This window comes from Cebus imitator, unplaced genomic scaffold (genome assembly GCF_001604975.1).
Source record: "Cebus imitator isolate Cc_AM_T3 unplaced genomic scaffold, Cebus_imitator-1.0 Scaffold173, whole genome shotgun sequence".
NCBI classification, from domain to species: domain Eukaryota; kingdom Metazoa; phylum Chordata; class Mammalia; order Primates; family Cebidae; genus Cebus; species Cebus imitator.
The window spans coordinates 1,236,507-1,255,441 of NW_016107488.1; the positions used below are offsets into that span (position 1 = coordinate 1,236,507).

At 35.2% G+C, this 18,935-nt stretch overlaps 1 protein-coding gene and 1 pseudogene across 5 annotated transcripts in view; one reads left to right on the top strand and one right to left on the bottom strand.

Moving 5' to 3' along the window:
* Positions 1 to 788: 788 nt before the first annotated feature.
* PGGT1B (protein geranylgeranyltransferase type I subunit beta) overlaps positions 789 to 18,935 on the bottom strand; it is a 56,270-nt gene continuing 38,123 nt past the window's right edge. For 2 of the 4 annotated variants that reach the window (XM_037744417.1, XM_037744418.1), the window contains exons 7-9: positions 11,523 to 11,707; positions 6,681 to 6,789; positions 2,402 to 2,827 (exon numbers count right to left, since the gene is read on the bottom strand). In XM_037744417.1, coding sequence (XP_037600345.1) covers positions 2,646 to 2,827; positions 6,681 to 6,789; positions 11,523 to 11,707 — 476 coding nt within the window. In that variant the 3' untranslated portion in view covers positions 2,402 to 2,645. Of the gene's footprint in view, positions 2,828 to 6,680; positions 6,790 to 11,522; positions 11,708 to 18,935 lie in introns of all 4 variants that reach the window. The other 2 variants (XM_017544892.2, XM_017544891.2) reach the window with 2 other exon arrangements.
* On the top strand, positions 14,533 to 16,227 carry LOC108315530 (annotated as a pseudogene). The gene has a single exon (XR_001829973.2). The product of XR_001829973.2 is annotated as an elongation factor 1-alpha 1-like (transcript).

The following is an 18,935-nucleotide window of genomic DNA, read 5'->3' on the forward strand; positions in this document are numbered from 1 at the left end:
AAAAAAAAAAAAAAAAAAAAAAAATATAATCATTATAACAGAACCTATAATTAGAAATTTGCTGTATTTCAGGTACTATCCTAAGTGCTTTACTTGTATTATCTCATTTAATCCTAAAACAATTCTGTGAGTTAGGTTTTCCTATTTTCCTTATTTTATCAATGGGAGAGTTAGGGTCCGAGATAAAGCTGCTGAAATGGCAAATCTGGGATTTAAACCCAGGTCATCTGATTCCAGAGCACCTCCTCATTAACTGTCTCTCGAAAATGTTTTCAAATTATATATCACTGTCAGCAAGATTTCTATATGAATTTAGATTAAATACTTATAAGTAAATATTTAAAGTTCTAATAACACATATCTATTATAGGTCAAATCTAAAAACACTGTAAATGATAAACAGGTTAAATTACGCCATATGATCTGATTACTTTGATTTGTATGCAGATGCTCAAAACAAAGCTCCTCCTACTATCTTCTAAAAAAAATGCCACAAAAGTAGGGGGTGGGAAAGAGATGAGCAGGGAGTAGGAAATAGAGCTCTTTGAGATTTTGGACTTCATACTTCCCCTCATTATATCACTCCTGCTAAGAAATAAAGTATATATGTGACATATTGCTTACAATTTATTTAACGGATACATACTTTTCTTGTAAATAACTAGAAAAGTTAGAAATAAAATTTATCCACAATTCACACTGGCCTATTTTTTGGTCAATTAAGTTGCTGTGGAATGTGAACATTTACTAGTCCATAAAGTTTCACAAGAAAGTCTCCAACAAGCATATCAATTAGAAGCATACTATAATTTATAATCTTATGGTATTAAATTATAAGAAGTTAGAAAATATTTAGCCTTATGAAATACTTTTAGATTGAAATTTCTCTCATTTATGAATACAGTCACTGTTACTACCTTTCTTACCTTGTAATCTTTCTTGGTGACATAGAAGAAACAATTTGGGCTTTCTATATAGCCATAAACACATTATATATATGTTACTTCAACTTACAATGTCTAAGAGATGACTTAGTTTGAGATATGAATGTCTTAATTTGCTAGGATTTAAATAGTAGCAACTGGAATAACCTATAAAAGAATAACATCTATTATTAAGCTCATTTTCTCCCCCACCATCAGATTTATTTTATTTCTAATTAAAAAACATAAGTTAATTTTGGCAAACTCAGGTTTAAAACTAAGCATGCCAATAATAAATGAATCATTTCTTCAAGTACACAGTGTTTCCCTTGGGAACGACTGTTACTTTTCCAACATTTTTTTCCTCTAATTTAGAAAAAACATAACATTTAAAATATTACAATGCCTAAACAGTGATACCAGCAATCTAGATTTTGTACTGATGCTTGTAGCACTAATATCTCAACATTTATTACCACCAAGGATAACTTAAACCCAACTCCTTTAGTGAAGAGATTTCTTTCCCCATTTCTATACTAGGCTCATAGTTCTGAATGTCACTAAGTAATGGATGTGACTTATTGATGAAGAGTTTTTATACGATCCCCTTTATAATTAGCTAGTTCACAGGCTTAAGAAAACAAGTTTCTTACCCTCTAAATGGTTACATTTTCCTCTCACTTACCTGAACATATGAAAATAATGACCATGTATAGAGTTGCATCACTGAATCTATTTGAGTGGTTCTGTTTTTGTATTTAATTTTCTACTTATTTAATTTGAAAAAAATTAGAAAAGTATTAGTTTGGAATTAGAGCAGCTAACACACTGCAGGCAACAAATTCAAAAAAACTCAAATGACTAAAAATAAAAACACAAAGTATTTTCCTTCAAAAAAAAAAAAGATTGCTTTCTTCCCAGAAAAAAAAAAAAAAAAAAAAAAAAAAAAAAAGAGGACAACTAACGAATCAAACATAACTGGTATTCACCACAGCAATGTCTAAATAAATGATCCACATAGCACAAAACTCTCATTCACTATCACATAGTTAAGTTGCTTTTCTCTCAGTTACATAATAGTTGTCTTCAAACAATCTCCCTTTAGAAAACTATCACATTAGTTAAACCTATTTATTCTTACTATTTAGTTATTAATTTCATTTATATAGGCCACACAGGTTTAATTGGCACACTTTACTTAAGAATAAGACAAAATAAGTCACTCTTCTTTAAAAAAAATTATGGTCATCTGTTTTCAAAGAATAATCCCAGATAATTCATTAAAGCAAATTTTCTACCATCAACAGTGAGCTTTTCAAATGACCACTACGTGTTCACCTGAAGATTATCAATGCTATATGAAGTGTAAACTTGTTTTGAAGATTCGCGTCTATTTTATAGTAAGATACAATTTGCACTGAAGAGTTTTTAAAAAGATAACCTACACACATAACAGTTAATTTGCCTCAAACAACTTCTTAGAAATACAATATAAACACTTAAGAACCACGACAAAGTTGGTGGTTCAAACATCAACAAAGATTTTCTTGAAACCCAGTACAAAGATTACTGGTTCAACACTATATCCCAAAGTGACATCAGCAGGAGATTTGATTCTAAGACTCTACCTTTTAAAAAAAGAGCACACTTGGTTATACATGGCTTTTAAACTTAAGCTACAGTTATGCTACAAATCCCCCCACCATCCCAATTTAAAGTCAGTCACGTGGAGATATGTACATTCTCTGAGCATTGTTTAGAGTCCTTGGTTTTCCAGCTTTGATGGAGATCTAGAAGGCGTTCAGAAGTCCGTGTGCTTACATTCAGAGCAGGATGAACTTTACAAATTCCACTTTCCTCCATTAGTGACAAGCCACAGATCCCAAAGTATGCATGCAAAGCATCTGAAAAGAAGGCATTTAAAAAATCATAATAGGCATTCTTACTTGTACATTCTTCCAAATATTTTAGCTACATATTTACCAGCCCATCACTCCATTAAAAGTAAGTTTAGAGAAATGCTAATACAGTTTTAAAAATTTTTTGCTTTCTCAAAGTCTCAAACACCAATTTATAAAAAAAAAGAACAACACAGATAATCAAAATAAAATATTTTATTCATGGAAATATCATTAACAAAGGAAAACAGTTTCCAGCTGAGGAGTTGACATTTTCAATAACTTCTGTGATTAAAAGACAGGAGAAGCAGCAGTAATATATAAGACTTGTCACTTTAGGGAGTTTCCGTTTTCGCTTAGCAGAGAACATGGAAACAAGTAGCTTCAGTGCTATATCGTTAAAAAAAATTTTTTTTAAATGACAACAAGATTCTGAATCTAAGTTGCAATACCCCTCCCTCCATATTTTACCTCTGAAAGTTCCTAAACCATATACAGTACTATTCTAACACTGTGTTAAATAAAAGGAGCTTAAGCAAAAATAATCCATTCTGGAATGCTATGCCATATTTAATCCTCCTATTTAAGGTAATGTCAGTCATTCTAAAAATATCTGATCTGACAATAAAAACAAACTCACATTTTATTTGGTTGAAATAATATAAGTGCTCATATCATGACAATTCTTCTGTGCTGGCTCACAGTTTCCCATCTTTCAGGGGGCAGGAACCCTCTTCTATTAAGAGTGGCCAATGAAATCACATGGCCATTCCTGCCTAGAAGTCTTACGTAGACTTCTGAAGAGCTCAGGGCTTTGCAGTTATAGGAGCACTACAAAGACAGTTTGGTACCAGTCAATAATTTTTTTCTATTTTTGAACTGGTCAACATTTATGGCCTTAAGAGTTATTAAAGTTCAAAACAGGCCAGGTGTGGTGGCTCACCCTGAAGTCCCAGCACTTTGGGAGGCCGAGGAGGGAATACTGCTTGAGCCACAGGAGTTCGGTACCAGCCTGGGCAATATGGTAAAGCTCCATCTCTACAAAAAATACAAAAATTAGCCAGGTATGGTGGTGCGTGCCTGTAGTTCTGGCTATCTGGGAGACTCACCCCAGCCTAGGGATGTTCAGGCTGCAGTGAGGCATGATTGTATCACTGCACTCCAGCCTGGGCAACGAAATGAGACCCTGTCTCAAAACAACAACAATAAAAAGTTCAAAACATCTTACCAAGTCAAACTATGCCAAAAGGGTTAAGGAAAAACTTTACTTACAAGAGTATCATTTATTTTTCAAAATAGAAATGACAATTAGTTGTGCTTACTCAATGCCATTGTGAAGAGTTATTTCACTAATAGAAGCCCATGTTGATCACCTTTTAGACCTTCTCAGTAAATACTTAGGTTTCTTCTGGCTCACTTTCCTTTGACTTTCAGACTATAAAAAATAAATTTGTTTTCTCCTGTAATATTACATCATTCCGTATAGTTATTCTAAAACTACCAAGGGTACAAAGCAACATTAAGCTTTGTTTTCTAGAAACTAGGAAACTTTTCTACGAAAAAGTACAACAGAAGATATATATCCATAATAACATAAAATAGAACTGTGTAAAACTAAAATCTCCCTGGATAAATTAACAAATAAAACATTTTTTTTCTCAAAAAGATTTCTGTAACAGCCAATGAGATCAGAACTCAATTATTTCAAGCTTCAAATTGTTTTTTTTTTTTAAACTCTTTATCCGTAAGTGGCAATATACAAGCACTTTAGATGTGGAAATGGAAGTTTACTCCATAATGAAGCACTTTAGATGTTGAAATATATATTTACTCCAAAATAAATTATTTTGAAGTTTCATAAATGTATATAAAATCCCTTTGTGTCAAATGTCCTACTAGATTTACTAGAACCAAGAATAAGCTTAATTTTAAAGAATCTTGGTAAATTGATTATAAAGGTTCTGGGACTAGATCTTTACACATAAATTCAATTTATGAAATACTTTCTATGTTTTCTAGTGCATACTCTGAAAACAGTGTCATGTATCTGTAAAAAGTAAGTGGTACATCCAAATATTTACACAAATGTTAAAGTTAGCAACTGATGTCTCTGGAAAAAAGCCTCAAGAATTTTCATTTAAAAAAGCTATTGGAAATACTGAATGTATTTCAAGTATGTTTATATAAGAAATGTTTTCTAAGAGACTGTCATTTCTCCATTGCCACTATTTGTTAAAACAGTAACCTGCACTGATTGAAAAAATGGGATCAAGACCAAAATAATTCTCAGTTTTCTTGAGGCACCAGAGACCAAAAATTTCAAAATATTATTTTGCTTGAGAAATTAACTTCTGAAAACACACTTTGGCTTACAACTTTGAAAGCACTGTACACTTTTTCTAAGGAAGTGTGTTTGTTTGTTTGTTTGTTTTTTGAGACAGAGTCACGCTTTGTTGCCCAGGCTGGAGTGCAATGGTGTGATCTTGGTTCACTGCAACCTCTGCCTCCCGGGTTCAAGCGATTCTCCTGCCTCAGCCTCCCAAGTAGCTGGGACTACAGGCATACGCCACCATACCTGGCTAATTTTTTGTATGATGAGGTTTTTTGAGAGATGGGGTCTTGCCATGTTGGCCAGGCTGGTCTCAAACTCCTGACCTCAAGTGCTCCCCACCCACCTCAGCCTCCCAAAGTGCTGGTATTACAGGCATGAGTCACTGTGCCGGCCTTTTTATTTTATTTTTTGAGACAGACTCTTGCTCTATCGCCCAGGCTGGAGTACAGTGGCATGATCTTGGCTCACTGCAACTTCTGCCTTCCAGGTTCAAGTGATTCTCCTGCCCCAGCCTCCTGAGTAGCAGGGATTACAGGCGACCACTACCACGCCTGTCTAATTATTGTATTTTTAGTAGAGGCAGTTTTCACCATGTTGGCCAGGCTGGTCTCAAACTTCTGACCTCAAGTGATCCACCCACCTCAGCCTCCCAAAGTGTTGGGATTAAAGGCGTAAGCCAATGCACCTGACATAGGAAGCATGTTTTATATGAAAATACAGGCAGGTATGGGTGTAAGGAAATATTCCTGCTCATTTCAAATACAAAAATATGATCTCATGAGCTCATTTATATTTTGATTCAAGTATATATTCCAACCATAGCAGTTCTACGATGGAAGATGAGTTGATGAGGTACATTCTGGACTAATAATAAAAACCATGACTCTATTGCAATACTGGCATAAACAATTATTCCTTGTGTCTAGTTTCATATTCATAACTAATTCTTTGACTACTTGCTTATCAAAAATGTCAGTGTATTTTTGTATTTTTAATAGAGTCAGGGTTTCACCATGTTGGCCAGGCTGATCTTGAACCCCTGACCTAAAGTGATCCACCTGTCTTGGTCTCCCGAAGTGTTGGGATTACAGGTGTGAGCCACTGCACCTGGCCTATTTAATGACTTCTGAAAAGAGTAAGAACTGATTCCCTTCAGGATTGAGGGTAATTTATTCTACTTAGCTCAAGTCATGACTAATAATGACTTTGGATGGACTAAATAATCCTCTATTTTGGAAAGGACCCATTCAGACCATCTATGTTACTGCTGCAAATGAAATAAAACATTATGAAGTAAAATATTTGGGAAAAAATGCACAATATACCAAAGCATCTCGATAATAAACTCTTTCCTTTATACTCCCCAACACCCTAAATCTGTCCTAAGCTTACACAATCTACCTTTTAAAAAACATTATTTAATGTAACTTTGCAACTGTGGATATATTTTCTATCATATGCCTTTTCTGATAAAGATGTTTGAAGAGGAAATAATGGTTGTTCTGGATTCACACAGAAAATAGTTACCTGGATGACTGTCTGGCCACTTGGCAAATCCTCCTACGAGGCGATCTTGAGTTGATAAGATGTAATTTCTATTTTTCTCAAAGTTAGTATATTGGAAAATTTTTAGAAGCTGCAATGACATGACAAGTAAAAATTTACTAACATAAAACTTATATAAACCTTTGGCTCAAATTTCAGATATGCGTCATTTAAATATGCTTTTCTTTAGCTAAGGGCTCAGAGAAAATCTCTGGGGCCTTCAGAACTTGAAATGAGTCAATTACCTTATCTTTTTTATTTTCTTATCAAATCTACTCTCCTTTTCTTGACCCTCTATTTCCTTCTTTTGAATCAGGCCAACTGAACCCTTTGAATCACATTAAGCTAAATTCAAAAGACTGCAATCCACTCAATATAATCAGTCATTTAAAAAAGTACAAATTCATCTACCCATATTTTAACTCTTATGATAAGCTATTGAGGTATTAGTTATAAACTTCTAGTAATTGGAACTAAAAATATTTTTAAAAAAGAGCAAACAAAAATGACTAACCAGATGCTAGAGACAGTTTGAAAATAGTAAAAAATTATAGTTCTTTACTTAGGGAAAAAAAAGATAAGACAAAAATGATTGCAACATAAAAAAGTATATAGTTTTAAATGATTTAGGACATATACTTGTTCTTTCTCTCAAGATCCCATAAAAGTAAAACACAAACAGGTAAATAAAACTGTGAAGTTCAAGAGGAAGTATGCAGTAGATAAGAGGGTTCAAGAAATTTCTGAAGATACAAAGCAATTTAATGTATGTTAATGAATCAAAGAGAGAGCCACAGCTTTTAGTGATTGATGAAGAAGCACTATTTCTCAAAAACAAAAGCTAAATCCATAAGAAAGTTATGGTACAAACAGGAAACAAATTTATTCATCAACATTGATTTAATTAATAGAATATAAGGAAAAGGACCTTTCTAGAATCTTGATGTTAGAAACATTTTCCATCAAGTGGCAAACTGGTCATTACATAAAAATGAAGAAATGATAATCTTAACACTGCACTTGGTTTAGCAATAAACAATATTTGCATTATCATAAAAAGTGTTGATTATTGGTTTTCAAATTTTATAATCAACCTATATGCAAAGCCTGAAAGATGTGATTATTATTGCTGAAGAAAAATACGAATGTTTCCTAACTTAACATTATAAAAATAAAGGTAACCATATAGCATTGGAAGGTACAAGATAAGGAAAAGATTCAGAACTAAATATAATGAGTAACAATTTATTGGAAAAGAAAGAGGCTAAATCTTAATTTCTCATAGTTGGGAATTACAGATAATGTCTAAAGGTGATAAGACGTCAGTGTGTGATTTAAAGTTATGGCAATGTCCAAGAAAATTAAAACATTTTTAAAAAGTTTAAAAGTGGCTGCCTTCAGAAAGTTGTCAAACACTGCTGATGTCAAATAAAAAAGACCTGGATCTCTGGAACACATTTAAAGCAGTGTCTATAGGGAAATTAAAAAAAAACAAAAAGACTTAGGATAACTTGAAAGGGTTCCTATAGTCTAAAGATGGTAGCAATTTGAGCATAAAACACACACATACATACACACACACACACACACACACACACACACACACACACACACACACACACATATATATGACTAAAAATTGTTAAAATCTATGTGTTCACAATGATTCTCAAAAAAACTCCCAAACTCTAAAACCTAATATTTCATTAGAAAAACTGAGGGGATGGTAGGGAACCAACTCATTTTGTTGAACACTATTAAGAGAAAGAATCTGTTATTCAACTGTCCTTCTCTGTACAAAGTATATCTCAGGGTAAGGTAAAATTATTCTTTAAAAAGAATGCTAGTTAATAAATTGAGAAGGAATGAAAGAATACCACTGTTTTGTAACCTCTTAATGCCATAATTGATTTAAGCAATGATCCTTAATGCCTGTTAAAACCATTCTATAAAAAGCTGATAGTTTCTATAGACTAGCAACGAACAATCCAAAAGGAAATTAACAAAGCAATTACATTTACAAGAGCATCTAAAATAATTAAATCCTTAGAATTAAATCTTAACAAAAAGGTGAAAGACTTGTATGACGAAAACTACAAAACACTGCTGAAAGCAATTGAAGACAACCTATATAAATGGAAAAGCATCTTGTGCTCATGGATAGGATAGGAACACTCAACTGTGTTATGATATCACTACTACCCAAAGTGATCTACAGATTCAATGCAGTTTCCATCAAAATTTCAAAAGACTTTTTTGCAGAAACGGGAAAGTCAATTACCAGATTCATATCAAACTGCAGAGGGCTTCAAATAGCCAAAACAATCTTAAAAAAGGAAAGTTGGAAGTCTCAAACTTCTTGACTTTGTAACTTACTACAAAGCTACAATAATCAAAACAGTACATTACTGGCACAATGATAGTCATATAGAACAATGGAATAAAACAGGAAGTCCAGAAACAAACCTCACATATATGGTCAACTGATTTTCTACAAGGGTGCCAAAACCATTTAATGGAAAAGAACAATCTTTTCAACAAATGGTGTTAGGAAAATTAGATATCCACATGTCAAAGAATGAGGTAGGAGCTTAACTTACATCACATACAGAAATGAACTTAGAACTGATGAAAGACCTAACCTTAAGGCCTAAAACCATAAAACTATTCGAAGAAAACACTGAGGAAAATCTTGATGACACTAGATTCAGGTATAATTTTATGGACATGACACCAATAACACAAGCAATAAAAGAAAAATTTTGATAAAATTGGAATGCATCAAAAAACTTTTGTGCATTAAAGGACACCATCAACAGGGTAAAAAGGCAACCCAAGGAATGAGAGAAAATATTTGCAAATCATATCTCTGATAAGGAATTAATATCCAGAATATATGAAGAACTCCCACAACTTTGTAACTACAAAAGAAGCCAGATTTAAAAATAGCCAAAGGCCTTGAATAGATATTTCTCCCAAGAAGATATACAAATGACCAATAAGTACATAAAAAGACACTCAATATCATTAGAAACAAACAAATCAAAACCACAATGAACTGACACTTCAAACCAATTAAGATGGCTATTTTACATGTATATATATATCAAACAGAAAAAACAAATGTTAGTGAGAATGCAGAGAAATTGGAAATCTCATACATTGCTTAGAGGGAATATAAAATGTTGTAGGTGCTGTGGAAAAGTTTGTCATTTCCTCAAAAAGTTAAATGAAGAACTACCATATGACCCAGCAATTCTACTCCTACATATATATAGTACCCCTCAAAAATGAAAGCAGTGACTTGAACATATACTTATACAACCATGTTTCCAGCAGTATTATTCATAACAGCCCAAAGGTGAAAACAACTCAAGAGACCATCAACAGATAAATGAAGAAGGAAAATGTGTTATTTATATACAATGGAATATTATTCAGCCATTAAAAAATGAAATTTTGATATGCACTATGACATAAATAAATCCTGAAACCACTATGCTAAGTGAAATAAGCCAGAAACAGAAAGACAAACATTGTATGATTTTACCCATAGGAGCTATCTAGAATAGACAAATTCATAGTGGCAGAGAGTAGAGGAGAGGTTACCAGGCTGAGGGGAAAGAATAGGGAATTACTGTTTAATGTGTACAGGATTTATGTTAAATATAATGAAAAAGTTTTGTATGGTGGTGAGGATTATACAACATTGTAAATGTAATTAATGCTAGTGAATTGTACACTTACAAATGTTTTAACCGATGAGTATAATATGCTATGTATATTTTCAACTCTGGAGCTCTTTGATTAAAAGGAGAGCCAATTGGATATTACAAGCCTCTTGATGTGATGCAACAGGAAATATACATCATCACTAGATATTTAATGATAATAAGAAATTATGGCTGTTTTTTAAGATGTGATGACTCTAAGATTCTGTTTTTATAAAAAGTTATTTTCATTTAGAGGTTATATTAAAAAGTTTCCAGAGAATACAATAAATGATATCTGGGCTCTGATTTAAAATAATTCAGTGAATGGAAGGAAAGCTTTGGGTTGATAATTGTTGAGAATGGTTGATGGACATACCATTCTCCCTATTTTGAACATGCTTGAAATTTCCCACAGTCAAAAAAAAAAAAATTAAGATGATGCACCTGAGAAATAGTGCTACAAGTGAGGAGAGACAGGGAGACTACTGTCATTATTTCAAATAATTTTTTTCCAATTATACATGAACTTTAAGAGAAAAAGTGAGGGTATTATACAGAAGATGAACACAGACTTCTCTAATAGACTCCTGTTAGATTCTAGAATATCAGAACAAAGAGACAATTCTTAAAAGTGAAAAGGCAAGTTTAAGATAAAAAAAAACTTGTATTTAGTGACTAAATAACCTTTTGAAGGAATGACCCATGGTTTGATTTTTAAGATTAATACCTTCCCATATTTTCTTTACTGTTATCATTTTCAGACAGATCCTTGATTTATATAAAGTAGTCAGTTCCAGTTACAAGTTTTTTTATTACCTTATACCTACAAGAAAGTAAGTATTTAATATGTTCTATGTTAGGTTTAAGTAGGCATAAAACTCAAGTTCTGGATTACTTGAGTTTTCTAAAAATGAATCTTTTCAAGCAGCACAAGAGATAACGTAACTCTATGGAAGAACTGTAGAGACTAGCTTTGGCAGAGCAAAGAAAAAACTCAGTAGCCTAAACCTAATAATATTTATATTTAATACACATTACAAAGGTCAAACCTTTTTAGCACAACATATATAAACACAGAATGTAGGTTTCTCATTTTCATTATTTCTCTTACCTTTAGAGTTGCTCCCACCCAAAAAGAGTAACAGGTGTCTACAGGCTTATTAGGTCTTCCATGATAACCATTTTGTTGCCTCATTATACACCACCTCTTTATCCTGTTCAATTCTTTTTCTGAAAAAACTTCTTCTAGTTTACCCATTAGACATAGTGAGGCAATGCCACAAAAAGTAGATCCTCCTGTTAATCAAAACCACACAATGTTTTAAACTTCAAATTAGACATTTAAAAAACAGTACAAAATAGTCGAGTGAAAAAAGTGGTTATAAATTCTAGAAAACAGTAAAATTTAAAAGATGAGATTTTAAAATAACCACCATAGCAAGTCTTCAATATTAACTTGATAAAACAGAGGATAATATAAAGCTCTAAGAAACATTTCACTTATTAAAAAAGTAAGACTTGGAATAAGATTAAGGAATTTGTTTAAAATTACAAGGTTAATGGCAGATTTAGAACTAAAATCTGGGACTACTAACTCCCTGTCCAGGACCCAGTCACCTGAGAATGATTTTTAAGTCCCTTAAAGACTTATTGCTTATGAATTGAGGTTCCGTCAGCACTAAGCTACAATAGACAAGTTTTCACAAATAACATAAACAAGTTAGAGCTAGTCAGCTTAAGAATTTTAAGGAAGAAAAGAATAAAGCAGTGGGTGAAGTGGGGGGTGGGGCAGTAGGAAAGTGGGAAACCAAATATGAAAGCAGATGCACAGTACGACTTCAAAACATATCCATATCCTCTGTGGTAGGCTGAATAATGCCTCCCCCAATATTTAAGTCCTAATCCCTGGAACCTGTGAATGTTACTTCATATGGAGAAAAAAGTGTTGCAAATGTGAATAAGGTAAATGATCTTGAAATGGGGAGATTATTCTGTTTATCTGGGTGGGCCCTAACTGTGCTCACAAGTGTCATTATAAGAGGAGAGAAGGAGAGCAGATTAACAGAGAGGAGGTTGGCAATGTAACAATGGTGGCAGAGATTTGAGTGTTGTACCCAAAGGCAAGGAATGCCAGCAGCCATTAGAAGCTGGGAAGAGACAACGAACAGATTCTCCCCTGAAGCCACTGTTGGAGAAAGGAGCCAGCTCAGTGGACATCTTGATTTTAGCCCTGTAAGCCTCAGTTCAGACTGAGTCACAGATGTATAGTTCTGGCCAGAAATGGAGAAAATAAATTTGTATTGCTTTACGCCCCTCTATTTGTGCTAAAATGCTACAGCAGTGATAGAAAACTGATCCATTGGGCCGGGCGCGGTGGCTCACACCTGTAATCCCAGCACTTTGGGAGTCCTAGGTGGGTGGATCACGAGGTCAGGAGCTTGAGACCAGCCTGACCAACATGGTGAAACCCCATCTCTACAAAAAACAAAAGAGAAAACAAAACAAAACAAAAAATTAGCCAGGCATGGCGGCACATGCCTGTAATCCTGTAATCCCAGCTACTCAGGAGGCTGAGGCAGGAGAATCACTTGAACCTGGGAGGCAAAGGTTACAGTGAGCCAATATCGCACCACTGCACTCCATGAGCCAAGATCACACCACTGCACTCCAGCCTGGGAAACAGAACAAGACTCTGTCTCAAAACAAAACAAATATACTCACGAAGGCAATTGCTTTCCTCAGGGAATGAAAAGTCAGTATTTTTCCGTATAAGAAAAGAAACAACACTTTTTACTGGCATTATTTGTTGTCAACTCCAAAAAATTTGAAAATACTTATATTTCCAATTTATTATGACTTCACATAGTGATTTTTATTAATTTCAGCAATTTAAATGTCTCTTCCTAATATATCTCATGCCTTAACTTTCCTTTTGGTGTTACAAATCTTAAATGTATCCTCTGGCAAAGAAAAGGTCAGCATTCCCTCTAGAAAACTCAAGGTAGCTGTCATATTAGAAGTGTTACTGACAGTTAAGAACTGTTTAATGTTCAGAATTAGCTGAGACATCTATGCTAGTGATGAACCAAATGAAAAGTAAAAAAAATATATATATATTACAACCTTTTAGAATAACTTCTGTTAAGCAACTATTAATCTTATTTCCTTTTCAAATGACTCAATTACTTTCCATTTCTCTTTCATGATAACCAGGCCATGATTTCAAGTCTTATTACACCATTAAATACAAAGCAAATTGGCACAATTCAAAGTAAAAATACTCTTTACTTTGTCCAAACTATTGGTTTTTGAAAATAACAACTCCAGAAGTAAGTGTGAACGAACTCTGGGTGGCCAGAAACATTCACAAAGTCTATACTTTAAACTAACATTCATTTATGAATAGGTAAGCCTAAAGTCCTAATGTCTCTTGTTTTATATAAGTCTCTAAAAAACTCGTTCTAAAATCCTTAATAAAAAGTAGTATGTTAGGCTGGGCATGGTAGCTCATGCCTGTAATCCCACCACTTTGGGAGGCCAAGGCGGCAGAACTGCTTATAAGTCCAGGAATCTGAGACCAGCCTGGGCAACATAAGGAGACCTTCTCTCCACAAAAAATATTTTAAAAAATTAGCCAGGCGTGGTGGTGTCCACCTGTGGTCCTAGCAACTTGGAAGGCGGAGTTAGAAGGATCACTTGACGCCACCCCAGTCTGGGCAACACAGCGAGACCATGTCTCAAAAAAAAAAAATAACTTGAAGATAACTTAAAAAAAAAAAAGAAAAAAAAAAAAAAAAAAAAAAAAAAAAAAAAAAGTAGCAGTATGTTAGAAGGGTGTTAAAGGTAGGTGTAAAAACAACAAGAAAAGCGACATCTTGATGAAAAGTACATTATGAAATACTATCTAAAAACAGGCACAAGGACTAAAATAGAGTATCTTTTTGGGGCTAAATAGGGTTAGATCAATGATCTACACACACTTCAAAATACTTCAACAATATTATATTATTAAAAGTACAATACTAGAATTGTTCCTCATTATAATGATCTGAATTCATCAAGAAAAGGTTAAACTGTTCATTTTGCCTTAGTTGAAGACAGTAGAAACAAAACTTTAAGGATAGCAGTAAGAGCTTTTTCGCAACGGGTTTGCCGCCAGAACATAGGTGTCGTGAAAACTACCCCTAAAAGCCAAAATGGGAAAGGAAAAGACTCATATCAACATTGTCGTCATTGGACATGTAGATTCGGGCAAGTCCACCACTACTGGCCATCTAATCTACAAATGTGGTGGCATTGACAAAAGAACCATTGAAAAATTTGAAAAGGAGGCTGCTGAGATGGGAAAGGGCTCCTTCAAGCATGCCTGGGTCTTGGATAAACTGAAAGCCGAGCGTGACCCTGGTATCACCACTGATATCTCCTTGTGGAAATTCGAGACCAGCAAGTACTACGTGACTATCATTGATGCCCCAGGACACAGAGGCTTCATCGAAAACATGATTACAGGGACATCTCAGGCTGACTGTGCTGTCCTGATTGTCGCTGCTGGTGTTGGTGAATTTGAAGCTGGTATCTCCAAGAACGGGCAGACCCGAGAGCATGCCCTCCTGACTTACACACTAGGTGTGAACAACTAATTGTTGGTGTTAACAAAATGGATTCCACTGAGCCACCCTACAGCCAGAAGAGATATGAGGAAATCGTTAAGGAAGTCAGCACTTACATTAAGAAAATTGGCTACAACCCCGAAACAGTATCATTTGTGCCAATTTCTGGTTGGAATGGTGACAACATGCTGGAGCCAAGTGCTAACATGCCTTGGTTCAAGGGTTGGAAAGTCACCCGTAAGGATGGCAACGCCAGTGGAACCACGCTGCTTGAGGCTCTGGACTGCATCCTACCACCAACTCGTCCAACTGACAAGCCCTTGCACCTGCCTCTCCAGGATGTCTATAAAATTGGTGGTATTGGTACTGTTCCTGTTGGCCGAGTGGAGACTGGTGTTCTCAAACCTGGTATGGTGGTCACCTTTGCTCCAGTCAATGTTACAACTGAAGTGAAATCTGTTGAAATGCACCATGAAGCTTTGAGTGAAGCTCTTCCTGGGGACAATGTGGGCTTCAATGTCAAGAATGTGTCTGTCAAGGATGTTCGTCGTGGCCACGTTGCTGGTGACAGCAAGAATGACCCACCAATGGAAGCAGCTGGCTTCACTGCTCAGGTGATTATCCTGAACCATCCAGGCCAAATCAGTGCTGGCTATGCCCCTGTACTAGATTGCCACACGGCTCACATTGCCTGCAAGTTTGCTGAGCTGAAGGAGAAGATTGATCGCCGTTCTGGTAAAAGCTGGAAGATGGCCCTAAATTCTTGAAGTCTGGTGATGCTGCCATTGTTGATATGGTTCCTGGCAAGCCCATGTGTGTTAAGAGCTTCTCAGACTATCCACCTCTTGGTCGCTTTGCTGTTCGTGATATGAGACAGACAGTTGCTGTGGGTGTCATCAAAGCAGTGGACAAGAAGGCTGCTGGAGCTGGCAAGGTCACCAAGTCTGCCCAGAAAGCTCAGAAGGCTAAATGAATATTATCCCTAATACCTGCCACCTCAGTCTTAATCAGTGGTGGAGGAAGAACGGTCTCAGAACTGTTTGTTTCAATTGGCCATTTAAGTTTAGTAGTAAAAGACTGGTCAATGATAACAATGCATCGTAAAACCTTCAGAAGGAAAGGAGAATGTTTTGTGGACCAATTTGGTTTTCTTTTTTGCTTGCGGCAGTTTTAAGTTATTAGTTTTTAAAATCAGTACTTTTTAATGGAAACGACCAAAATTTTGAAACCCATTAAAAAAGTTTAATGAGAAAAAAAAAAAAAAAGGATAGCAGTAAGAATATTAAAGCAAATACAAATAAGAGAATAAGAAGAAAGATTTTCATCTGAAATGGTTAAAAGTTTGCCACCTAAGTGATGTGCTTCAGTTACATGAGGAATGAGCGATGCAGAATACCTCAGTCATAAAACATGACAGATGGAAGGGATCACAAAGATTCTCTCTTAACCTACCCCAATTCTTCCAGGTGCAGGGTAAAGGAGGCATTCCTGACTTCAGCTCTGTTATGTTATGATCTACTTATATTTTAACAGTGTAACAGTTACAACTCATTGTTCCAACAAGGTTTTACAGTTCAGTTTTAAATATTCTCTTAGTACTTGTATATGCTAAGTTATCAGAAAGAATCCATGTCCTCTGAAATTTAAGGCAGTCAACAATCATATAGCTAAAGTAGAAAATTAAATAAATAGGTACATAAATAAGTACATCATTTTACAATTAAACACCACATTAAAATGGTAAGGTAAATTTTTTTTGTGGGGGGGAGGACAGAGTCTTGCTCTGTCACCCAGGCTGGAGTGCAGTGGCACAATCTCAACTCACTGCAACCTCTGCCACCCAGGTTCAAACAGTTCTTGTGCCTCAGCCTCCTGAGTAGCTAGGATTACAGGTGTGTGCCACCATGTTTGGCCTTCTTTCTTTCTTTCTTTCTTTCTTTTTTTTTTTTTAAGCAGAAATAGGGTTTCACCATGTTGGCCAGGTTGGTCCTAAACTCCTGACCTCAAGTGATCCACCCACATTGGCCTCCCAAAATGCTGGGATTACAGGCGTGAGCCACCATGCCCAGCCAAGTGAAGTAAATTCAAGGGAGCTGAATATTTAGACTTAACATTTATCTTCATAATTAAGAAGTAGATATTTTAAAAGAATCGTGGAACCAAATTAATTCATCGGAACTTCTGTACTATGAATCCTGAGTTGTGAGGGAGAGAATAGTTTTTATCTCTAACGAAGTAGGAAAATCCTATTCTTCCAAAACACAGGAACATTTTACCCTAAAACTGTACAAGATGAGTATCCCTAATCCAAAATTCTGAAATCTGAAATGCTCCCAAATCTGAAATTTTTTAAGCACCTACATGACACTCAAAGGAAATGTTCATTGCAACATTTCAAATCTCTGATTTCTGGATTAGGGAAGCTTAATTGGTAAGCATAATGCAAATATTCTATAATCCAAAGCACCTCTGGTCCCAAGTATTTTAGATAAGGGACACTCAACATGTACTTTCTTAAGGGAATCATGGAGATAAAGAGAATCACTACATTTGATGATCATGGCCTAAAAGGCTAAAATATGTCTGTTTAGTTTTCATGAAAAATGGGCTCCAAGCTAAGTAACACTTGGAGGAGAGCAGCTGAATTTAAAATATATATATATATATTTGTATGTATATATATGTGTGTGTATATATATATAAATTAATATAAAATAATATTTAAATTGGGGAATGAGAAAGTTGCATGAAGAAACTAAATTATAAACAAACTGTAGCAGAAGTACACATTCTAAATTCAACTTCCTAAGCAAGAGATGCAAAGTGAAACACAGGATAACTAATTCATCAAATACTACAGTGTACAAGGGCATATGGAATAAGGCATGAATACGACATGACCAGCTTACAATCCAGCAAAGAAGATAAAGAGGTAAGTACCATAAAAATGACATAATGAAGTATTATGGGAATACAGAAAAGGGAAATATTGCTTAGAATTAGAGGAACCGTAGATGATGAAATGTTTTACAGAGAAGGTGACACTGGAACCCCCGGAACCAGGTATAGAAAGATAAACTCTGATCGTTATGAAAAGAGAAACAAGCAGAAGCAGGTGGAAAGGAAGCATTTCAAGCAAAGCAAAAGGTGTATTAGCAACATCCAGAGGTGAAAAGCCATGTACAAATGTTTAGAGAATATGTTTTCTTATAACCTAGACTGCATGGAAGAGATGACTCAGATATGAGTCTACAAAGCTAGACTGGAATCAGATTACAGAAGAATAAACTAGAGAGGCAGGATGGGATTACTGAACAAGCAGAGTTTTAAAGTGAGTTATGACACTTACCTGATATGTGAGCCTACTAAGCAAGTGACTTCTCTGAGTGAAATGACAGTAATTATTGTGGCTTTGTACTGTGTCAACTTGGCTAAGCTAGAATTCTGTTTCCCAGGATCCCCTTGCTTGTATGGTCAAAAGTTAGAGAAATCTGTGTGAGACTTGTAAGGTGGAAGTCTAATGGCACTCATTACCCTGGTTATGGTTAGTGGAGGTAAGCAACAAATGCAATGGTGCTATTAGAGTCCAGCTTGCCTCATTCTCCCTTATACTTGGCATCCAAATTCTTCCTACTCTTGCCCTGCTTACCTCAGGCCCACAAAGAGATGCAGGAGTACCAGCCCTTCACAGATTTCTTCACAGTCACAATCTGGCAGATGACAGCCATGTGCTTGGCTTTTAGATTTCCCTGTACGGCCTGACTTGTCCACCTGTGCCACTGCTTCAGGAGGCCTGTCACTGATTTTTCCCCAACCCTCCAACTATCCCTTTTAGGTTCTTCTCCATCTTCCTCCACAGTTACTTTATAAAATCATATTTCTATTACAGCCTTTATTCTTTTTTTTTTTTTTTT